Source organism: Colobus angolensis, unplaced genomic scaffold (genome assembly GCF_000951035.1).
Source record: "Colobus angolensis palliatus isolate OR3802 unplaced genomic scaffold, Cang.pa_1.0 Scaffold92, whole genome shotgun sequence".
NCBI classification, from domain to species: Eukaryota; Metazoa; Chordata; class Mammalia; order Primates; family Cercopithecidae; genus Colobus; species Colobus angolensis.
The window spans coordinates 9,979,014-9,999,153 of NW_012123154.1; the positions used below are offsets into that span (position 1 = coordinate 9,979,014).

Sequence of the window (20,140 nt, forward strand, 5' to 3'; positions counted from 1 at the left end):
GTGACATGCAGGACATTTTGCCAAGAAAATATGAAGTTCATTAGGCTTGAAAATAAACAAAATGAGAAATACACACATGAGAAATTACCTTTGAGACATTTGAGCCCTAGAATTTAGCAAATGAAGTTCCCAAAAGATCAAGGATTTATGACAACTACTTCTGTGAAACTGGCATCATCAATCCTAATTGTACCAGACCTAAACAGCTATTCAATGTAACTCAAGAAATATGTATTGAGTTCCTACTACGTGCCAAGATCTGTTCTAGATACTAGGGCTATAATGGTGAACAAAATAAATTCTCTCCCAGCTTTTTTTTTTTTTTTTTTTTGAGACGGAGTTTTTTGCATTTGTTGCCCAGGCTGGAGTGCAATGGCGCGATCTCAGCTCACCACAACCTCCTAGGGTGTATCAGTTAGGATTACGTTGGGCTGCCTATAACAGAAAACCCCAAATGGCAGTGATTCTGCAATGACAGACATTTACTTCCCTTTCACTCCCACTGTAAGTAGGTTGTCCAGGTTTCAGAATAATCATACCCTCAGGCTCCTTTCTTGTGCCTTCAGCGTCCTTATGGTGCCATGTCTTGGTCCAAGACATTTTCCCTAGCTCTCTCCATCATCTCCACATTTTTGCCAGCAGAAACTAGAAAAAAACAAAGGAAGGTGAGCCCCTTCCTTCAACGAGACTTCTTGCAAGCACCACACAAGGATTCCGCACAAGGATTCATTGTCATAGGGCCATGCATAGCTGCAAAGGAAGCTACAAATGTCTTCCTTGAGCCAGCTAGAGGGACCCATTTTTCAGCACAAAAGGAAAATGAGTGTAGGAGGGTAGCTTCAGGTTTCTGCCACAAAGGGAAATGGACATTAATCAAATCTTTTCATCTTGTGACTAAGAAGTTCCCAGGAAAAAACAAAAATCATCAGACTGGTTCAAGTCAGTTTATACTGATGAATTCATTCCCTTAGTTACACACTGACACGGCAAATATTTTTGAATATTTAGAATACCATTTAACTAAAAGATATCTCAAGAGGGATTGAAAAATGCATTAGTCATGAACTAATCAAGGAGATTACTCTGTAGAAGGTACATACAATACACATTAGAGAAATAAATTTTAAAGTGATATACCATAAAGAAAGTATAAACAAAATGCTTTGGCAGTTCAGAATCAGAAGGTTCTTGGAACTTTATAGGCAAGCTGACTTTTGAACTTGACTTTAACATATATTTAGGGTTTGGATGTATGAAGATGGTAAAGGCATCATGGAATTGTGAGAAAAGTACAAGTATGTAAAAAAAGTATATTTCATTTTTACTTCAGTCTTTGCTAATAGAAAGATCTGAGATCATTTAACCTCTCTGTGGGCTTGTGCAAAGCAGCTCTTCCTACATGGCTCCCTCAAAGGGAAGTTATAAGGATCAAAAAGTAAAAGTATTGGGCAAACCACAAATCACTGAGCAAAATATGGGGGTTTTTCCCCTCTTTTTAACAACTTTAGACAGCAAATTCTCGGAAAATGGTAATTGAATAATGACAGAGCATGGTAAACAAAGACACGTGATCAAGGGAGAGAGATTTAGGTAAAAAAGAAGCAATTAATTGGGTTTGACTGAACAATAGAGTAGATGAAGGATGGTTATAGGGCGTGAGTTTCATTTGGAAGGTTTCGTGTCATGCTAAAGAGTTTGGATTTAATTTGGGGGACAGATGTCATTGGAGAATTGTTGAGCCCATGGCTCATGAAGATTAATTTTGTACCACTCTTTGGGGTAGATGTAAAGAGACCGATTTTAGTTAAGCAGCTATTGCAAGTGAAAAGGTAATGAAGGCCTAGATAGATGAATGGGTGTGGAAATGGGTGGAAGGGCAGATGGAAATAATTGATGTTTTAGGGTAAACCCAACAGAACTCACAAGAGTTTGGTAGAAAAGGAAAGAGTCAAAAATGACGGCAACATTTTGAGTAGAGGTGACAAGGAAGATGAAGGTGTCATCAACAGATATTGGTCAGACAGGAAAAAAAAGGTTTGAGAAAGAAAACTGTTCACATTTCTAGCAAGAGTGATGTTCAAGTAGTAATGTCTCACAAGCAGTTGCTGAATTAGGCTTGGAATTTGGGTCAGAATTGTACATTTAAGTTTAGAACATTTCCCATTAATAAAACCATGGTAAATTTTATCTGGGTGGAAGAAATGTGACTCAGAATAACATGTTAAGGAATCACTTAGAGGTGGGGTGTTGTATAAAAAAGAGAAGTCAGTGAAGGAGTTGAGAAGAATCAGAACAACCGTTGCAATTAAGCATGACTTAAGTGAATTGTTCAAAATATATTTAAAATATTGGTGATAGGCCGGGCACGGTGGCTCAAGCTTGTAATTCCAGCACTTTGGGAGGCCGAGACGGGCGGATCACGAGGTCAGGAGATCAAGACTATCCTTGCTAACACGGTGAAACCCCGTCTCTACCAAAAAATACAAAAAACTAGCCGGGCAAGATGGCGGCCGCCTGTAGTCCCAGCTACTCGGGAGGCTGTGGCAGGAGAATGGCGTAAACCCCGGAGGCGGAGCTTGCAGTGAGCTGAGATCCGGCCACTGCACTCCAGCCTGGGCGACAGAGCAAGACTCTGTCTCAAAAAATAAAATAAAATAAAATAAAATAAAATAAAATATTGGTGATGAACAGGAAATAATTTTCTGCTACTTCAGGTTTTGTATTTGACATGATGTAGCTGTAGTCAATCAATATCTTTACAGCAGGAAACCAATAATCAAAACATTAGCTTACTTGCATGATCTAACTAATTATTCATATTTTCAGTAATCAAACTTTATCGAGTTTAATTTTCCCCATATTATACATTAGGCAGTGATTAATACTGAGCTGCTTTTCAGGAAAATAAGGTAAATGGAAATACTCCTCCTAATTCAGAAATGTTGCCGTGGATGTTAAGATCCCACTGTTTGTAAGTGCATCTGAGGACTGAAGATACAGATATGCTCCCTCATTTGTGCTTGCCATGCTCCACACAGGAAAAGTGTGCTTTGAGTTGGTATTCAAGCTGTCTGCCTGACCTAACACCACTGGTGACAGGATACGTTGAACTAATGGTGAGACTGTGGAACGAGAGGTACCCTCTTGAGTACTTCACCTTCCTTTCCCAAATTGATACTTTACTCTTCCATAGCCACACCGACCTTCTTCTCCTTCCAGTGCAAGGGTGGGAATGCAGATTTTAGTGCCCAGAGATCTACCCACTACACAAATTAACATGAGAAAACATCTTCGAAGATTGCAAGACAGTGGAGGAGAGAAGGTGTGATAAAGTGAAGATTGCTTCAAGCTTTTGGAACACTTTTAGTTGTAGTCATAAATCTGGAACTCCATATGAAAATTAATTTAGAAACCATCCTCTCTGATATATTAAAACCACAAGATTTCTGAAAGGATGAGAAGAAATGGGCTCAAAAGAGATATGTTACAGACTGTACATGTTTTGTAACTTGGGATTTATGTGAAGGAGAAATAAAGATAGCAATTAGTTACATACTTTTAGAAAGATCATTTAGTTGAAGTATGATTTTGCTAGTAAATGCTTTCCATTTACAAGGCTATAAAACATATAAGTTGGAATATGCACAGTAGTGCTTTATTTGGTGCAGGGTTGGGAAAGAAGACTGCCCGTTGTAGGATAGTGTCCACTTACGGGTATCCATTACTCTGTGCCCATACTGGGAGCTCTTCTACATGCTAAAGGTCTAAAAACCTATAGGACTTGAGGACTTTTGAGAGTAGGCCTGAAAAGAAATTTAGTACACACTGTCTCTTCTGTGTAGTTTCAAAAGTCAGTCCTAATTTTCATGGTACTCTCTATCCTTGGCACAACTTTAAGGATATCTGTGAAAGCTAGTATTACTTCATAAAGAAGATCAGATTGTAGAAGTTACATGTACATCTAAGAAGAGGCAACAACCATTTTAGTAAGTGTGACTGAAGGCAACATGAATGGGCTAGATAAAACCATTGTTGATTTGGGTAGACAACATTTGAAAAGGTATTTTTAATTATCTTTAACTGTAATCCTTTTTATGGAATATGTAAAATATTGAATCAGCTGCTTAATACAGTGGGAAGTATCAAAGACTGGAATTAGGAGAGGTGGGTTTTATCTTTGGTTTTGGTCAAGTCATTTGATCTCTTTGGGTTTTAATTCTTCATTTATTCATTTATAATTATCTATATCCTTGTTCCACAAACATTCAACAAGCTTGCTCTATCATCACCCCCTCCCAGTGTTCCTCTTCCATAGACGGACAGGGTCACCAAGAGCCTTTGCAGCTCTTTCATGTACGATTGAATAGTAAAAGCTGCTTTATGAGGGACATCACAGAAAGGAGAATCCTGAACTACTTTTGAAGGATTGGAGGAATACAATTTGGATAATGGAAAAAATGTTGGTTCAGACTTAGAAAAGGCAGGTACAAATCATGAGGCCAGCTGGAGGTCTAGGATACCTTGAACTGTGCCTGAAGACTGAGAAGTAACCAAAGTTGGAAAGGATCTAAAGGAGTGAAATTGACTAATAAGAGACCTCATGGTGGAGGCAGTAAACGTGTACCAGAGAAGAACACAGGGCACACATGGGGGCTCTGGACAGCCTCAATTTTAGTTTTAGGTGAATCTAACTAGATTGGTAAAATGACTAGAGGGAAAATGGTAGAAAATGATTTTATTGTCATAAAAACAAAAACAAGAACCTATGACTAGGTTACTTAATTTGCCTTCACAGTATTTTCATGTCACAACAACATTTGCAGACAGGTCATTGCCAAACATCTGATACTTTGTGGGATGTTCTTTTCTAATGAAACAGAATAAGATAACATTATTACTTTTTCACTTCCAACTTGTAACTTTAACCATAGATCTTTTCCCCCCAGGGTCTTCTTGTTTTTCTCTCTTGTTTTGTTTGCTCTCTACCTGCCTGAATTCCTCAACCCCCCTCGGGATGAAAAAACTGAGCTGCTCCTATAAGCACCATGAAATAGTCTCCATTATTTTAAGTTTGAAAATGCCAGAGAAATGTTAAGTGAAATTCTCCATACTCCTCTTATACAACACATTTGACCTCTAGATACCTTAAGAGCTTCATCCTCCAATGCTTTTAAGTCTAATCCTTGCAGAGACAAAATTCATTGCTTGAATTACAAGAATGAGTCTCATTAAGGCTAAAATCCAGTGACTCAGATAGCATAATGGTTTAATATGTTGACCTTGCAATTTTAGAGCTTTACTTTCAAGTCTGACTGTATAGTCATTTCAATAGTCAATCCATTGGTTAATACCAGCCTATCAGTGTTTTGAATCTGGTAGTTAGGAGATCATTTTGGCTAGTAATACCCTGTAAAGCTTTAAACTGAATACAAGAGTACACTTATTAACTCCCAAAGCCTTTCTTAAATGATCAAGATAAAACAAACAGGGTTTTATGAATTGCTGTGAATGTTGTAATCACTAATAATTGAATAATTTTGACAGATACTCTAATGAGCATCAGCATCTTGAAATTTACATTATATAAATATGATCATGATATAATATACAAATACATATATAAATAAATATATTTCTATATTTCACTAGTATAGAAAGACTGTAAATCTAATTAATCACATCTTGAGTAATGAAGTATGATGCTAACTGAATTCTCATATTCTATTCTTTTGGTAGTCTTATGCTATCCTCTAGGGTGATACATACTTTTAGGATTAGTTTACCCCAATAAAATAAATGTGTATGTGACTCAGCAGAACATCTGGAAATCTAAAGAATTATTACTTTTTTGCCCAACACATGTTTGTGAAAATTACTCCTTTCCTATTTATTTATTTATTTATTGTAGATGCCAGACATACGAAACCCAGAAGGAACTCAATACAGTTCCCACCCTCAGATGGCAGCCATGAGACCAAGGGGCCAGCCTGCAGACATCAGGCAGCAGCCAGGAATGATGCCACATGGCCAGCTGACTACCATTAACCAGTCACAGCTAAGTGCTCAGCTTGGTTTGAATATGGGAGGAAGCAATGTTCCCCACAACTCACCGTCTCCGCCTGGAAGCAAGTCTGCAACTCCTTCACCATCCAGTTCAGTGCACGAAGATGAAGGCGATGATACCTCTAAGGTATGAATAAGTTGTTTTTAGGACCTATAGGAGACTATTCTTAGGTAAATTCTTTGACCTGTGCTGGGTACAAGTTTATATCGTCCAAGTGAGAAACATTGGTGGGAGACACCTGCTTTGTTAATGAAGCATGAGGTTACAAACAAACTGGATTAAACCATCTGCTTGTCCAATTACACTTTAAAGTTCCTGAGAAATCCTTTAAATATAGATGTGTTAAGCATAGAAGTTGTTCGCACCTACAAAAGTTCGGGCCTGTATAGTCAATGTACCATTTTAAGAAGGCAGTATACTGGGGTACAATGAAAGGTGTGTGTGTGTGTGTGTGTGTGTGTGTGTGTGTGTGTGTGTGTGTGTGAGAGAGAGAGAGACAGAGAGAGAAAGAGAGAGAGAGAGATTGGAGATGTTTGGTGATGATGTTAGATGAAACCTTTGTGGCCACCTGGCCCAACCATTTCAAATTGGAGATGTGGAAAGTAAGTGCCAGGGATACTAGATGACTCCATTCCTGGGTGATTGATTGCATATCTTTTGTTAACTCCTTGGCAATATGGTTATTTGTGTGTCTGTCACCAGCAGAGTCATTCTTTTAAGTTGTCTGAATAAGAAGATAGGTTTTATGTCAGCCACCTTTTTTTCTTTTTACTATTGTGAGAATTTTGTTTTTGGAAAATTAAACTATAAACATGCTACCAAAAGCAGCACTGTGCAATCCTGATATACATGGTTAACTTTCTAGTAACTCTGCTAATTTTTTTCACTCCAGATAAATAGTGATTCATCAATTTATTTAGCCTGATGACAAAGATAAGATAGCTGCATTGACTATATTTTCCTATTTTTTGTATTCTTGATGTTCTGGCATTTGGAGCCTTAATCCTGGAAATTCAGAACTAGCTAATTTTTAGAGATTGCAAATGACACTCCTGCTAGCCCCCTTTCTGTATACATGCCAAGAATTCACAGCTGCATCCCAAACGTCTCCTTTAAAAACTCTCACATACCAAGCCAGTGTTCCCCCTGCCCTACATCACCCCTAGGCCAAGTGTCAGACAATTAGGGATCACTCCTTACAGCCCATAGCCCACCAAAGTTATTCAAACTATCCAGTCCTAGGCTTACTCAGCATGCCAGCCTGCCTTGCCCATTCCTGCCCACAAAATTCCCAGTAAAGGCTCTGGGCATGCTCTGTCTTCTCCCTCTTTCTGTCTCCTGACCAACCTGGGTAGTTCCCTATGTGGCCCTGTGTGCTGTGCTGTGCTGTGCCTCCTCTTTTCAGGGATCTATGAGTGGAAACTTCTTCCTCACAACCATCATTTCCTTGTCTTCTGTCTTACCATACCTGACTGAAACAAATCCCAAGTACGTTTTAGAACAGCTACAGAACCTAACACTGCCCAAGCCAGTCCCTCCATCCTTACCATCTCTCCCTGTTGTCAGTGAGTCAGCCTCTCATGAGTTAGGTGAAATGGCAGGAGGAATCTAATTGATATTCATAAATAATTGACTGGGCTGCTGAAAGCCTTGCCTTTAGCTGACCATTTCCAGGGCAATAATTTTCTTCAGAAAATACAGGTTATTCCAATGGCTCCAGGTACTCATTGGCCGTTAGATTACACCTAATGGCCAATGAGTACCTGAACCCAAATGTGAACACCAATAATTTGTTTGTGGACAGTGATTTAGATGTTGGTTATGCATGAATAATTCAAGTCAATTTGCTAAACACAGATGATATGTACTTTATTGTAAGGGGAAAAATTAATGTACTGCTCATAGTAAAGATCAATTTGTGTATCTGGATTGTGTCTTTATCAGTATTCATTCCTGACATTTCAGGAAATTAAATGCAAAATTAGTAGCATCCTCTGACAGTAAATTGTATACTGGATTATTCCTAATTACAATAACATTTTTCATAGTCTTCCACTTGTATGAGTAGAAGAGTAGGTAGAAATCTGAAATTCATTAACATTCATGGGTTCTGCCATTTGCTATTAACATGTTAGGTCCATATTTTATAATTTTGCTAAAGCATGAATTTACATGTTTCCATACTGATATGAAACTTTGCCAGTGGGTATCCTCTCCAATCATTCAATATCCACATCTTGAAATAATTTATAATTCGTCATTAGTGGACTGTGTAAGCATTGCATAGTAAAATTCATATTCTATAGTGATAGATTATTGAATTATCGATGACTGAAAGTTTAGGGATTGATTTCTAAGACTGCCCCCATTAAAATGACTTTTTTATCTGCACAAACATTCACACAAAGTCATGTTAAGTTTAAGTGTATTTTCCATCTCAGGAAAAGTCACCCTTCATTCCAATTCTATACACTGTTCTTCACCTTGTCTCCAATTCAAATCCTCCTATTCATTTATTTGAGTTATATTATTATATTTATTTAAGCTAGAAAAATCCTCTGATGAAAATGTTAAAGCATTCTTCATTACAGTTAAGGATTAAACTGGATTTTTTCCTTTACATATGAGTAGGATTTATGTGGAATGTTGTAGTGCAACAGCTCCAGTTAAATGTGAAATAGCATTAAGTCAAAAAGATCATTTAAATCATTTCTAACAAGTGAACTAAAAAAGAATATTTAGTTCCACACCAGAAAAAGCTTTTAAAGCTTTCCTCTTAACACTTTGTGCTGTCTTTAAGCAATTACATATTGATTCCAGCTCATCTAATTGAACAATTAAATGAAATAAGTCTGTTTTGACAGAGAGGAATATTGTAAATACATCAGTAAAATAAATTATCACCTTATAAACACTACCCGTGATTTTGATTGCTAGGAAACTGTGTTGACAGCCTTAAGTCATAAATGAGACACAGTAAAGCATCAAAGAAATACAAACTTAGGCAGCTTGCGATTCTAAGCCTGTAATCCTGTATTTGTAATATAAGAGATACTTTAAGACACAAAAAGTATCTGGCGTTACACGTATATTTTTGGCACAGTTTTCTCTTTAAGGAAATTATGGGTTAAGAATCACATTATATATTTTTCTATCCTTTTACTTTCTGCTTTTCTGTTGAAAATATCCATGTTTTATCTGACTGTCTCTTATAAATGTCATGTGGTTAAATGAGCTTTTACTTTAAAATGAAACCTTTACTACATTTACATTAATATAAATATGAAAATGGCTTATTTTTCTAAGTATGTTGCTTTCTGTTTATGCTACAAATATTTTATGTTTCTTTTTTTTCCTCATCTTCTTTAAGATTGTTCTTATTTTTCTCTTTACATTATTTCCCATTTTGAGATTAGAGATTTTATATTCTTTCTCTTCTTTCAGTAGCTGTCCCTGGAATACAACTATATAAAAGTCTAAAATTTACCAATATCTTTACCTCTTTTCTTAAATTACTTTAAGTCTATACACCTTCTGTTCAATTTTTACTGGGGGCTGTTATTATTGTTCATTCTAACTATAGTTTAATTGAATTCTGTAACTGAATAAACTTCATGAAACACTATTTTAATTATTTTATGAAGTTATTTTTCCTTTGGATTTATTCACCTATATATTTCTTTCACCTGACATCTTTTTCTTTATGCCTTTAAAATGTTCTTTCATGAAGGTCTGCAGGTAACATGCTTACCTTAAAAAACACATTTGCTGAGTATAGAATTCTAGATTGAGAGTTATTTTCTTTCAGCATTTTGAAGATATTATATTATTCCACTGAATCCTTGCTTTCACTATTGCTTTTGAGAATTTACTGCCTTACTGTCTTTCCTTTGAAAGTGACCTGACTTTACTCTCTGACTGCTTTTGAGATCTTCCCTTGTCTTTGGTGTCCTGCAGCTTCATGGTGATATGTATGGATTTCTTTGCATGCATTCTGATTGTAATCGTTTCTGTCTGTCAGCAATTTTGGGGAAATTTTCATTCCTTATTTTTTTCAGATACTGCCTCTATCCTATTCTTGCTCCCTTCTTATGCTGTTATTCTGAGGGGCTGAATATTAGGCTTTCTCCTTTCTATGACTTTTTCATATTTTCTATTTCCTTGCCCCTCTGTATTACATTCTGAATAACATATTTTCCAGTTCATAATTCTCTTTTTAGCTATACTTAATCTGAAATGGTCTATTGCAGTTTTAATCTCAAATATTTTATATTTTTAGTTTCATTTGGTTCCTTCTCAAATGAGTTTGGACTTCTTTTTTTAGTTGCTTGCTCTTTACCCATGTATTTAATCTCTTTTATTCTTTTAAGCGTATTAAACATATTTGTTTTATACCTTCTTTTGCTAATTTCAATACATGAAGTATTCTGAAGTCTGAATATGTTGGTTTTAATAGCTTGTTTCATTTTGCTTTTCATACTTTTGAAATGAGAATTAATATGTATTAGAACTTTGTAAGAATTCTTTTAGAGCTTGTTTAAAAGTGGTTTCTCTGGGGATGATTTATATTTGTTTCTGCCACATATTTTGAACCATTACAATCAAGAACCACACTTGGCCTGAATTTTTTAGACCACCCACACAGTGTATGTTCAGGCTACAAATCTTGCAAATGCTGGCTTTTGTTTGTGAATGAACACAAGAGATTTTGTTCCACTCTTCATTTGTATCAAGGTTCCAGAGCAGCCATTCTTGCATCTTCCAGTAGGTCACATACAAGGGAATGTTACTTCACTCTTGCACTGACAGTCTAATTCTTTTACCTCTTGATTTTAACAGGACCTCTCCCATTAAACATCTTGCTTTTGGTAAGGCATGGTGTTTGTCTTCTGTCTATTGCACTCTTAACTCAAATTCACACGAGGTTCAACAGTATCTTCAATATGAAAGTTGCCTTTAATACGCTGCCTCTTCTCTGAGTTCGCTTAGTTTTTGCCTTTAAGAGTTTGTGACTAATTTGCTAGTTCATCAATGCATGTGCTCTGCCACACTAGACAGAAGCAGGAGGTTTTTTTTCTCAAAGCAAATAGGATAAATCACTAGAGCAGCAATTAAATAAGCCTTTAGAGTAGGAGTTTTTATTTACCACTGCTCTGAAGACAAGAAGACTCCTGGAATAAAGTAGAAATGAGGAACAGACAGGTTTCTACAAATATTAAGTGAAATCAAACAGTGTTAGAACCAAATGTCATGTCACTTTAACTAGCAGTGGGACAGAATACTTAAAACTAGGACTTGGAAGTCTGGTATTTTCATCATTGAACTGTACTTATATTGTAACTGTTCACTTTATATAGTATAATGCATATGATACTTTTAAAGAATTTATTAGACCACAGCAATTAAACTTATGTATGCCTCTTATTTACTTAAGATAAAAGTATCCTATTTGTTAAGGCTGAGCCTAATAAACTAGTTCAGGAGAAAATGATAAAATTTAGTCAGCCAGTTAGTACCTGATTCCAAATCATCTTTACTAAAATGTATTCAAGTAAAAATTATGCCAGGACATAGACATACCCTAGATGACTGAGCATACTTTATTCATTCATGGAATAAAAACAAAATGAGACTTAACATAGCCGCCTGGCATTTTATTCAGCGGGACCCCACCTCAACAGCTTGCCTTCTCTGTAAGCCTATCAAAGCCCTCAATCCAAAAGAATAAGAAGTAAACACATTTCCCTACATCAGCAAATTTAGAAAAGACCAAGTGGATCTCATAAAATTGATAAACTTAACCAGTAGGTATATAAAATAACAACCAACCTTTTTTCTCACTTTAAAGTGATTTTTCTGGACATTAGCCCAAACTTCCTATTTCACATAAGGCCACTGAGTGCCTTTGCTGAACTCATTCAAAAGTCATACTCAGCTCTGTTTGGCAGAATCAGAGATCCTTAAAAATGAAATTGCTTTACAAACTATGACACTGATACAATGCCCCACACTTGTGAATCATTTCAAAAGTATAGCACTTCATATGCATTTTTCTATAATTGATGTTTTGAGTCATAAGGCGTATCGTTATTAAAGGTAATAATAAACCCAATTGTAAAATGAAAGAAGTATTACAGCCTTGCTGATTTCACAGTAACTAGATGACTTACTTTCCATGCTTATTTGAATTTATTCTCATAAGGGGATTTTAGATGGCATAGTTTAGAAAAGAGAGAATGAATTTAAGTAGCAAAATTTTCACTCACTGAAACATCACAAAAAGTGCTGTTATATGCCCTGTTTCTATGGAGAGGAGTTTATAATATTGACTTTATATGATAAGAGTTATAAGTGGAGTTCTATGTTGTTTGTTCAGCCTATTATGCAGATGGTGCTTGATTAAAATCTATTTTAAACTACAGCGATTACTGCAAGATAGTGTGCATTAAACAGCTCTCCCAGCTCCATTAAAGGCTTTGGGACCGCGGCAGTTTATTTTAAATATGCTTATAGACGTTTCTAACTTCTCCAGGGACATTTCAATATCAGTGATTCTCCTTCCCTGATAGTCTTAACTCCTGTGCTCTGGCTTCTTAAGAAATACTATTATCTAAGCAACACCGTTAGCACATGCTTTTTTAAAGTGAAAGATTATTGCTTTCTTGTGATAAATAAGTTAAATACATCTCTATAATTAACCAATAAGACATGACAGGGGTGAATTACCAGAAACCTTCAGGCACCTCTAGGGATTTGAGAAATAAATCTATGTCTTACGAGTAAGTTACATGAAGCCCATGCATCTGTGTAAAGCTTATGTGTAATATTTATTTATAAATCATATTTATTTAGGTATTTGTGCACTTATGTATTCATCAGTGCTTTAACTGATGGTGAAATCAGTGTGTGGGTAATCAGGGTGACATTTAGGGCCTCAGCTCATCCATGTTTTAGTTGCTATGATTTTCATACAGTTTTTATGTGTGTTTCAAATTTTCTTTGCCTCATAAGTCTAAGCCTCTGCCCAGTGCTATAGAATACCAGACAGAAATGTATAATGATCCATTGCATGTAAAACACTGTAGTGATGCTATGAAGGATGTGAAGATTAATGGGACCTGCTCCTTACTTTCAATGTGCTTATCATCGTGAGAAATTCACATTTTTGCATTATATGGTGTCTTCCATATTCTAAAGATTATGATGGAATAAAATTTAACTCTCCAGTCTTAGAACCCTGGTAACTTTACAAATACTGTATGTACTCTCAAGCAGTGTCCTGTACAAAATACTGTACTGTCTAATCCAGTAACTGCTAGTCATGTGTGACTGCTTCCATTTAAATTTAACCAATTAAAATTAAATTTAGAAATTCAATTTCTCAGTTGTACTAGCCACATTACAAGTGGCCTAGAGCCATATGTGGTTGGCAGCTACCCTTTTAGACAGGGCAGAGAGCATATCTATCATCCTAGAAAATTTTACGAGACAGTGTACTCTAGACTTTAAAAGTCAAGGCCTTTTGGAAAGTTAGGATTTAAAATTATAAGCTTCCATCCATCTATGCAAGAAGTCAGGGTCCAGACAATACTCAAAATTAAGGTCCAGGGACAGATTATAAATCCATTTAGCTAATTTTTCTACTACAGTCATATTTATCATCATTGTGTTTATTCCAAATAGTTTGTGGTCATAAGAGCCAAGTATCTTTCAAAGTGCGTCCGTTACTGACATGAAAATGGATCCAAATTACAGCAGCATTTCTGTCTTCAAGGAGGCTTTGGACACAACAGTGATCATGTGTTTTTCACACATGTGATGAAGCTACTTCCAAAAGCAGACCTTACAAATTCCCAGTTCATCACACAGAATCTAAAATGGCAGCTCATTTCTGCATCCTTTCCGCACAAGAAAAATGAAAAATAAAAAATAAGATCCCCACAGATCAGGGGGCAATACCCAGTGTTCCTAAGACAAACAGCTTTATATTCCATAGAGCAAAACCCAAGTACTTGGGTACATGAGAGATCAAACTACAACAAAACTATTCTAAAGAGTAAAGATATTGTGAATACTTACTAGTCCTTGATATAAGAACATTGAGCAATGTAATAAACAATTCCCTCCAAAGTACATTTTATCTCATAAAAAATAGAGATCTTTCATGCATAGTTTTTCCCCTTATGTTAGTCTTCAGTGGAAGTCAGGGCATTGTCTTAGATATGGTTCAGTTCTGTGAGGGCAATTTTATAAATGATCAGAATATTACGATCCAAGAATCTAACTTTGGTGATCTAGTTTAGTTATTGAAGGAGAGGCAGTGAATCTTGAGTGATGAATATTTTATGTGTATCCTTTAGATTTGTCTTCTCAGATGCCAGTTTTCTTGCATGGCAGAAAATTCAAACCAAGGTTAACATGAGTATTTAAAGGGAAGGCATAGTGTGATGTTAACTGAAAGCAGATCAATATGCTCTTGTTTTTAGGCATGGCAAAGACAAAGATGATGTAATCTGATAAGACTAGCTGGTAGTCTGCTTTAATGGGGGCAACACCATAGTTGTACAGTCTAGTGCCTCTCAGGTACTCAATCAGATACACAATGGAAGCCCCAGAGTTACACTCCATAGCACGTAAATGATGTCTCCTGAGCCTTGAAAATGTGGAGGCAGAAGTCATGAAATACTTGCTTCTATTAAACAAAACTTTAAGCAACATTGCATTCAGCTACCTCTCCAGGACAAACCAGGAAAATAGGTAAAGCCTCCAGGCAACTAACAAAATGGATTGGCTGTGTGGAATTATTTAGTGTTTTCTATAGGGTTGCTATCCATTGCCTCAAAATGATAACTGGTGTTTTTCGTATGATTGAGCCTCTTACTGGCAGTAACAAGTTCTCCTGCTTCTTCAGGACATCTCTAAAAGTAGGGCCTGTTGTCAAATGCAAGAGGATGACTGTCCTCCTATCTGTTACAGCAAGGAATCACACATCCAGTAGATCTAAAGCCTGTACCATACTGTCCAAATACCAACTTAAAAAGGAGGTAAGCATGGTGATCAGTGGTTCAAACAAAATTCTGGACAATGAAGGAAGGAAATTCTCTTACTCCATTTTGTGCCACTGTAACAGAATACCTGAAAGTTGGTAATTTACAAAGGACAGAGATATATTTCTTACAATTCTAGAGGCTCAAGAGGCCCTTGGCGAGAGCCTTCTTGCTGTGTCATCCCATGGTAGAAAGCAGAAAGACAAAGAGCACATGTATGACAGAGAAAGAGAGAGAGAGAGTTGTCTTTTTTCTGTCTTTTTTGTTCTATCTAGGATCACAGCCTATTAAAGGGTGCCTGGCCACATTGAGGGTCTATCTTCCCCACCCAGTCTGCTGACTCACCCCAGTCACCTCTGGAAACCATCCTCACAGACACACCCAGAAGTAACACTTTATCAGTTCTCTAGGAATTCCTTAATCCAATCAACTTGACACCTAAAATTAACCATCACAAAAACTATTTAAATAATGTGGGGAAATCTTTTAATAAGAGCATTTAAATTGCATGATAGGAAATTTATGTCTATGATTGACATTTGATTATTTTCCAGAAAGATTGATATAATCTGTAATCATGGAGATTTCAATGTGTCAGATCATTAATTTTTTAATTAAAATTTAAAATGAGTCTGGGTAATATTCCATATGAATAAGCATTCACTTATTTCTCTACTTTGTTCCCGATTTCTCTCAATCTTTGATGAAATATGAGGATTACTCTTTTTGTAGCTTTATTGAGGCATAATTGACAAATAAAGTTGTATGTATTTAAAGTGTACAGCATGATGTTTTGATATATGTGTACGTTGTGAAATGATTACCTACAATAAGCTAATTAACCTATCTATCACCTCACTTTTTTAAAAATGAGAATGCTTTAAACCTACTCTCTTAACAAATTTCAAGTATACAACACAGTATTCACTATAGTCATTGTGCTGTATGTTAGATCCCCAGAACTTATTCATCTTATAACTGAAAGTCTGTACCCTAGACCACTCTATCTTTAATATTCTTCATCGTGGATCTTGTTGACTCCTTTTTTCTCCTTTTAAATAAATAGTTTATGATTGTGAATGTAAGAATGGCCGTGTTTACAAAATATTATCATTTTGCATTATTATTTTTATTACTTCTATAACAAATGTTAAGCATTTACTATGTATCATATATCAGGTAGCACCATGATATGTGCTAGTGAGCAAAACCAGTGCCTTCATAGTGCCTACACGCAGACAGGAGTAGATCTAACAACCACATACATTATTGTATCATTACAAGTTTGATACGTGCTATGAATGGAAATATACAGAACTAAATAAGCTTGACTTAAGTTTGAAATATCTTTGAGACTTGGAAATAGAGATGTCAATAACAGTTGTTTCTGTGTGTGCAAAACTCAGGGGAAACATGAACTTGGCAACTATCTACCCACAAATAGTAATAGAAACCCTGCTTACGTGTGAGATTACCTAAGTGTGCTCACAAGAGAAGGGAGTTTACTGCAAAACAAATCAGGAATGCTACCAATGAATGGCCAGGTGGAAAACGATGATCCTGAAATGATTCTGGAAACATCAGGGCCAGTGAGGTAGGCAGAGAGGGTGATGTTTGGGAACCAGTGGGAGAGAGGGACCTCACAGTGAGAATCAGGTAAGGGGGAGACACAAGCATCCACTGGATTCAGCAGTGTGGCCAGTGAAGATCTAATTGAGAGCTAAGTGACAGGAAAGCACACTGAAGTAGGTTGCAGAGGCTGCATCAGGCCAGCACAGCCAACCATTTGGAGGAGTTTAGTTGTGAAAAGGAGAAAAATATGGCCATGGGTAGGCTTTGGGCACAGAAAAATTTTGCTTGTTTGTTTTGCCTCTCAAGATATCGAAATGCCAGTTAGAAGAGTAGAGTTCAGAGGGTGTGACTAAGGCCAGGCTCCCACCCCTAGGCATCTGCTTTAATCTGTATAGAGTAAGACCTGGGCATCAGGGTATTAAAAGCTGACCAGGTGACTCTAATGTGCAGCCATGTTTGAGAAGCACCATTCTAGGTCATATATATGCCTATGTGTTTTAATACAGCATTGTTATGCCAGTTTGTCCAATATCAAGCACCAGACATGCTGAGTCTCTGATAGATTTACATGGTGGCCAATGACTTCACAGGATCACCTCTGTGATCCATCTCAGGGAAGTTATCATCTAGCGTTAATCTACATTAGCTTGTCAACTTGGTTCACAGCATCCTGTCCCCCTGGGGTTCTTTGATCTGCTTCAGTAGACAATTTCAGAATGATAATCTTTTTAATAGATTTCTCAATAAAGACAAAGACAAAGGAATCACTTAGCTTTTTCTTATCTCTTTTTGGTGCTTGGGTATATCTTTCATACTGATTATAAGGTATCACATATTAATATTAAAGTATTTTCCATCCACTCATTCAATGAATTATTTTGAAAGTTTCTACCATGTCATAATTGATATTTGAATACCTTTTAAAGTGCTACACATATATAAATATATACCATCTTAGTCATTATAAGATGGCGCCATACCTAGTTTTCACTAGAGGAAACAGAGGCCTGGAGAAATTAATTTAATCAAGGTAACAGCTAAAAATAGTAAAAAGAGGGCATGAAGCAAGGTCCTCTGAAATCATATCCACAGACCTCTCTGTATATCATGTTTCATCTCCAATGGTGGCAGTTATTTTACACAAATACCCCACCTAGCAATTTATCTAAATAAGATATATACTACATTATATCTGCAGAGAGAAGGCAACTACAACCACCACAATAGAAGGTGAGGGTACAGAAGCTGCCTTGACACTTCGTTAGTGGGCAAGGCATGTGGAAATTGAATCTTTCAGATGCAGCCCCATTTTGTATTCATGTAGACTCATATAATTTTAGAGCTGGAAAGAAATCCTATCCACAATGCTTTATTTTAGAGGTAGATGAATTAATATCACATCTAGTTAGTAACAAAGATAATATTCAAATGCAGCCATCTTAAATATGTTCAATGTGTAATCCCAGTTGTATCAGAATAACAATTAAAATTATCAAAATATTCATACTTTAGGAACATGGGAGAAAATAGAATCTACTTTTAAATTGAGTAAAAACCTGTTCTAGAACGCTCTAGAATCTAATTTCTGGAGGTGCACTCTCCAATATAGTAGCCATTAGTCATATGTAGCTATTTAAATTTGAACAAAGTTAAAAACTTAGCTCCTGATTAACTCTAGTCACATTTCAAGTGCTCACTAGCTTCATATGGTTAGTGGCTGCCATATAGAATAGTGCAAATCACAGAACTTTTCCGTCATTGGAGAAAGTTCCATTGGACAGCACTGATCTAGGGTCTAGACCATACCATTCTTTAAACCATGAGCATTGCTGGGTTTTCCTGGCGGCGTTCCATAGACCTAGGGGCAAAGTCAAAAGCCATTTGAATTTATTTGTTGGACATGCTGCCACCAAGGTTTGAAAGCCGTAATTAGAAAGACAAGGATAGCCAGGCACGGTGGCTCATGCCTGTAATCCCAGCACTTTGGGAAGCCAAGGCAAATGGATCACCAGGTCAGGAGATCGAGTCCATCCTGGCCAATATGGTGAAAACCCATCTCCACTAAAATACAAAAAATTAGCCAGGTGTGGTGGCACGCATCTGTAGTCTCAGCTATTGGGGAGGCTGATGCAGGAGAATCGCTTGAACTCAGGAGGTGGAGGTTGCAGTGAGCCAAGATCATGCCACTGCACTCCAGCCTGGCGACAGAGCAAGACTCCGTCAGTAAGGAAGGAAGGAAGGAAGGGAGGAAGGGAGAAAGGGAGGAAGGGAGGGAGGGAGGGAACTTCCTTAGAAGAAAACAAGTTAGATTGTTCATCCAATGGTGTTACTACAAGAGAAATCTGCTGTTGACGCAGTTACAGTGTAAGAGAAAAAGTTAGGAATGGTAAGGGATTATATTTAATAGTGTAATAATATAAAAAGAGCCAACTTTTTTTAAAAGCTAGGTAAGTAAAGTTGGGAGTAAGATGAATATGAAGACTACTTGAAATATGCAGTTTCATCTGGAAAAAAATAAAAACAATAACAAAACAATATGTCTCTTAGAAAAGCCAGTGTTTGAGTGATGTGAATAGGTGAGTGTATGTGTCTAAGTCTCAAAGGAAAACAACAATATGTCTTGTCCCCAAATTGTCTCAGTTCCCCTATAATTCTATTTTGATTTCTCTTTCAGATCAATGGTGGAGAGAAGCGGCCTGCCTCCGATATGGGGAAAAAACCAAAAACTCCCAAAAAGAAGAAGAAGAAGGATCCCAATGAGCCCCAGAAGCCTGTGTCTGCCTATGCGTTATTCTTTCGTGATACTCAGGCCGCCATCAAGGGCCAAAATCCAAACGCTACCTTTGGTGAAGTCTCTAAAATTGTGGCTTCAATGTGGGATGGCTTAGGAGAAGAGCAGAAACAGGTAAGGGATTCCCAGTGCAGTGGGATCCGCGTAAGCTGAGATGGTGCAGTCTGAAGAAATGGCTTGCCAGGGCTTCGGGTAAATTCTTTAGATCCCAGAACAGACGCTGAGAATGTGTCCACATCCAAACCAGACTTTCTGAGATGTTCACATAATGTTGTACTCCTTTATTACTCCCCCATAAATAGCATGTTGATTCCTTTGTTTCAAAGTTTATATAGTGTAGATACTTTTAGAAGCACTTTTACATATCTCAGCCAGGATTGCATTATTCCTTAATGTTGCCAATATGAACATAAAGACTGAAAAAAAAAAGTCCTAAAAGTATTTTGAAACTTGTCCACACCTCTCTTTAGCACTTACTATTTACCATTTTGTCATCAAAACCCTCTTTGCTCTTTGCTAAATGAACCTCAAATTCAAGGGTTTCCGCCCCTAGCCATTCCCGAAAGACTGCCGGGGGCTGTTATTCAATCCCCCATATGTATTTACACCATATTTTTAGGCTGTGTTAAATGGGACCAGATGCCTGGTTTTTTCCCTCTCTCATGT

General features: G+C 36.8%; 1 protein-coding gene across 1 annotated transcript in view; it reads left to right on the plus strand.

Annotated features, from left to right (window-relative positions):
• The window catches only part of TOX (thymocyte selection-associated high mobility group box), a 150,553-nt gene that overhangs the window by 98,391 nt on the left and 32,022 nt on the right, over nt 1-20,140 (plus strand). The window contains exons 3-4 of the mRNA XM_011931950.1: nt 5,909-6,190; nt 19,358-19,588. Coding sequence (XP_011787340.1) covers nt 5,909-6,190; nt 19,358-19,588 — 513 coding nt within the window. The remainder of the gene's footprint in view (nt 1-5,908; nt 6,191-19,357; nt 19,589-20,140) is intronic.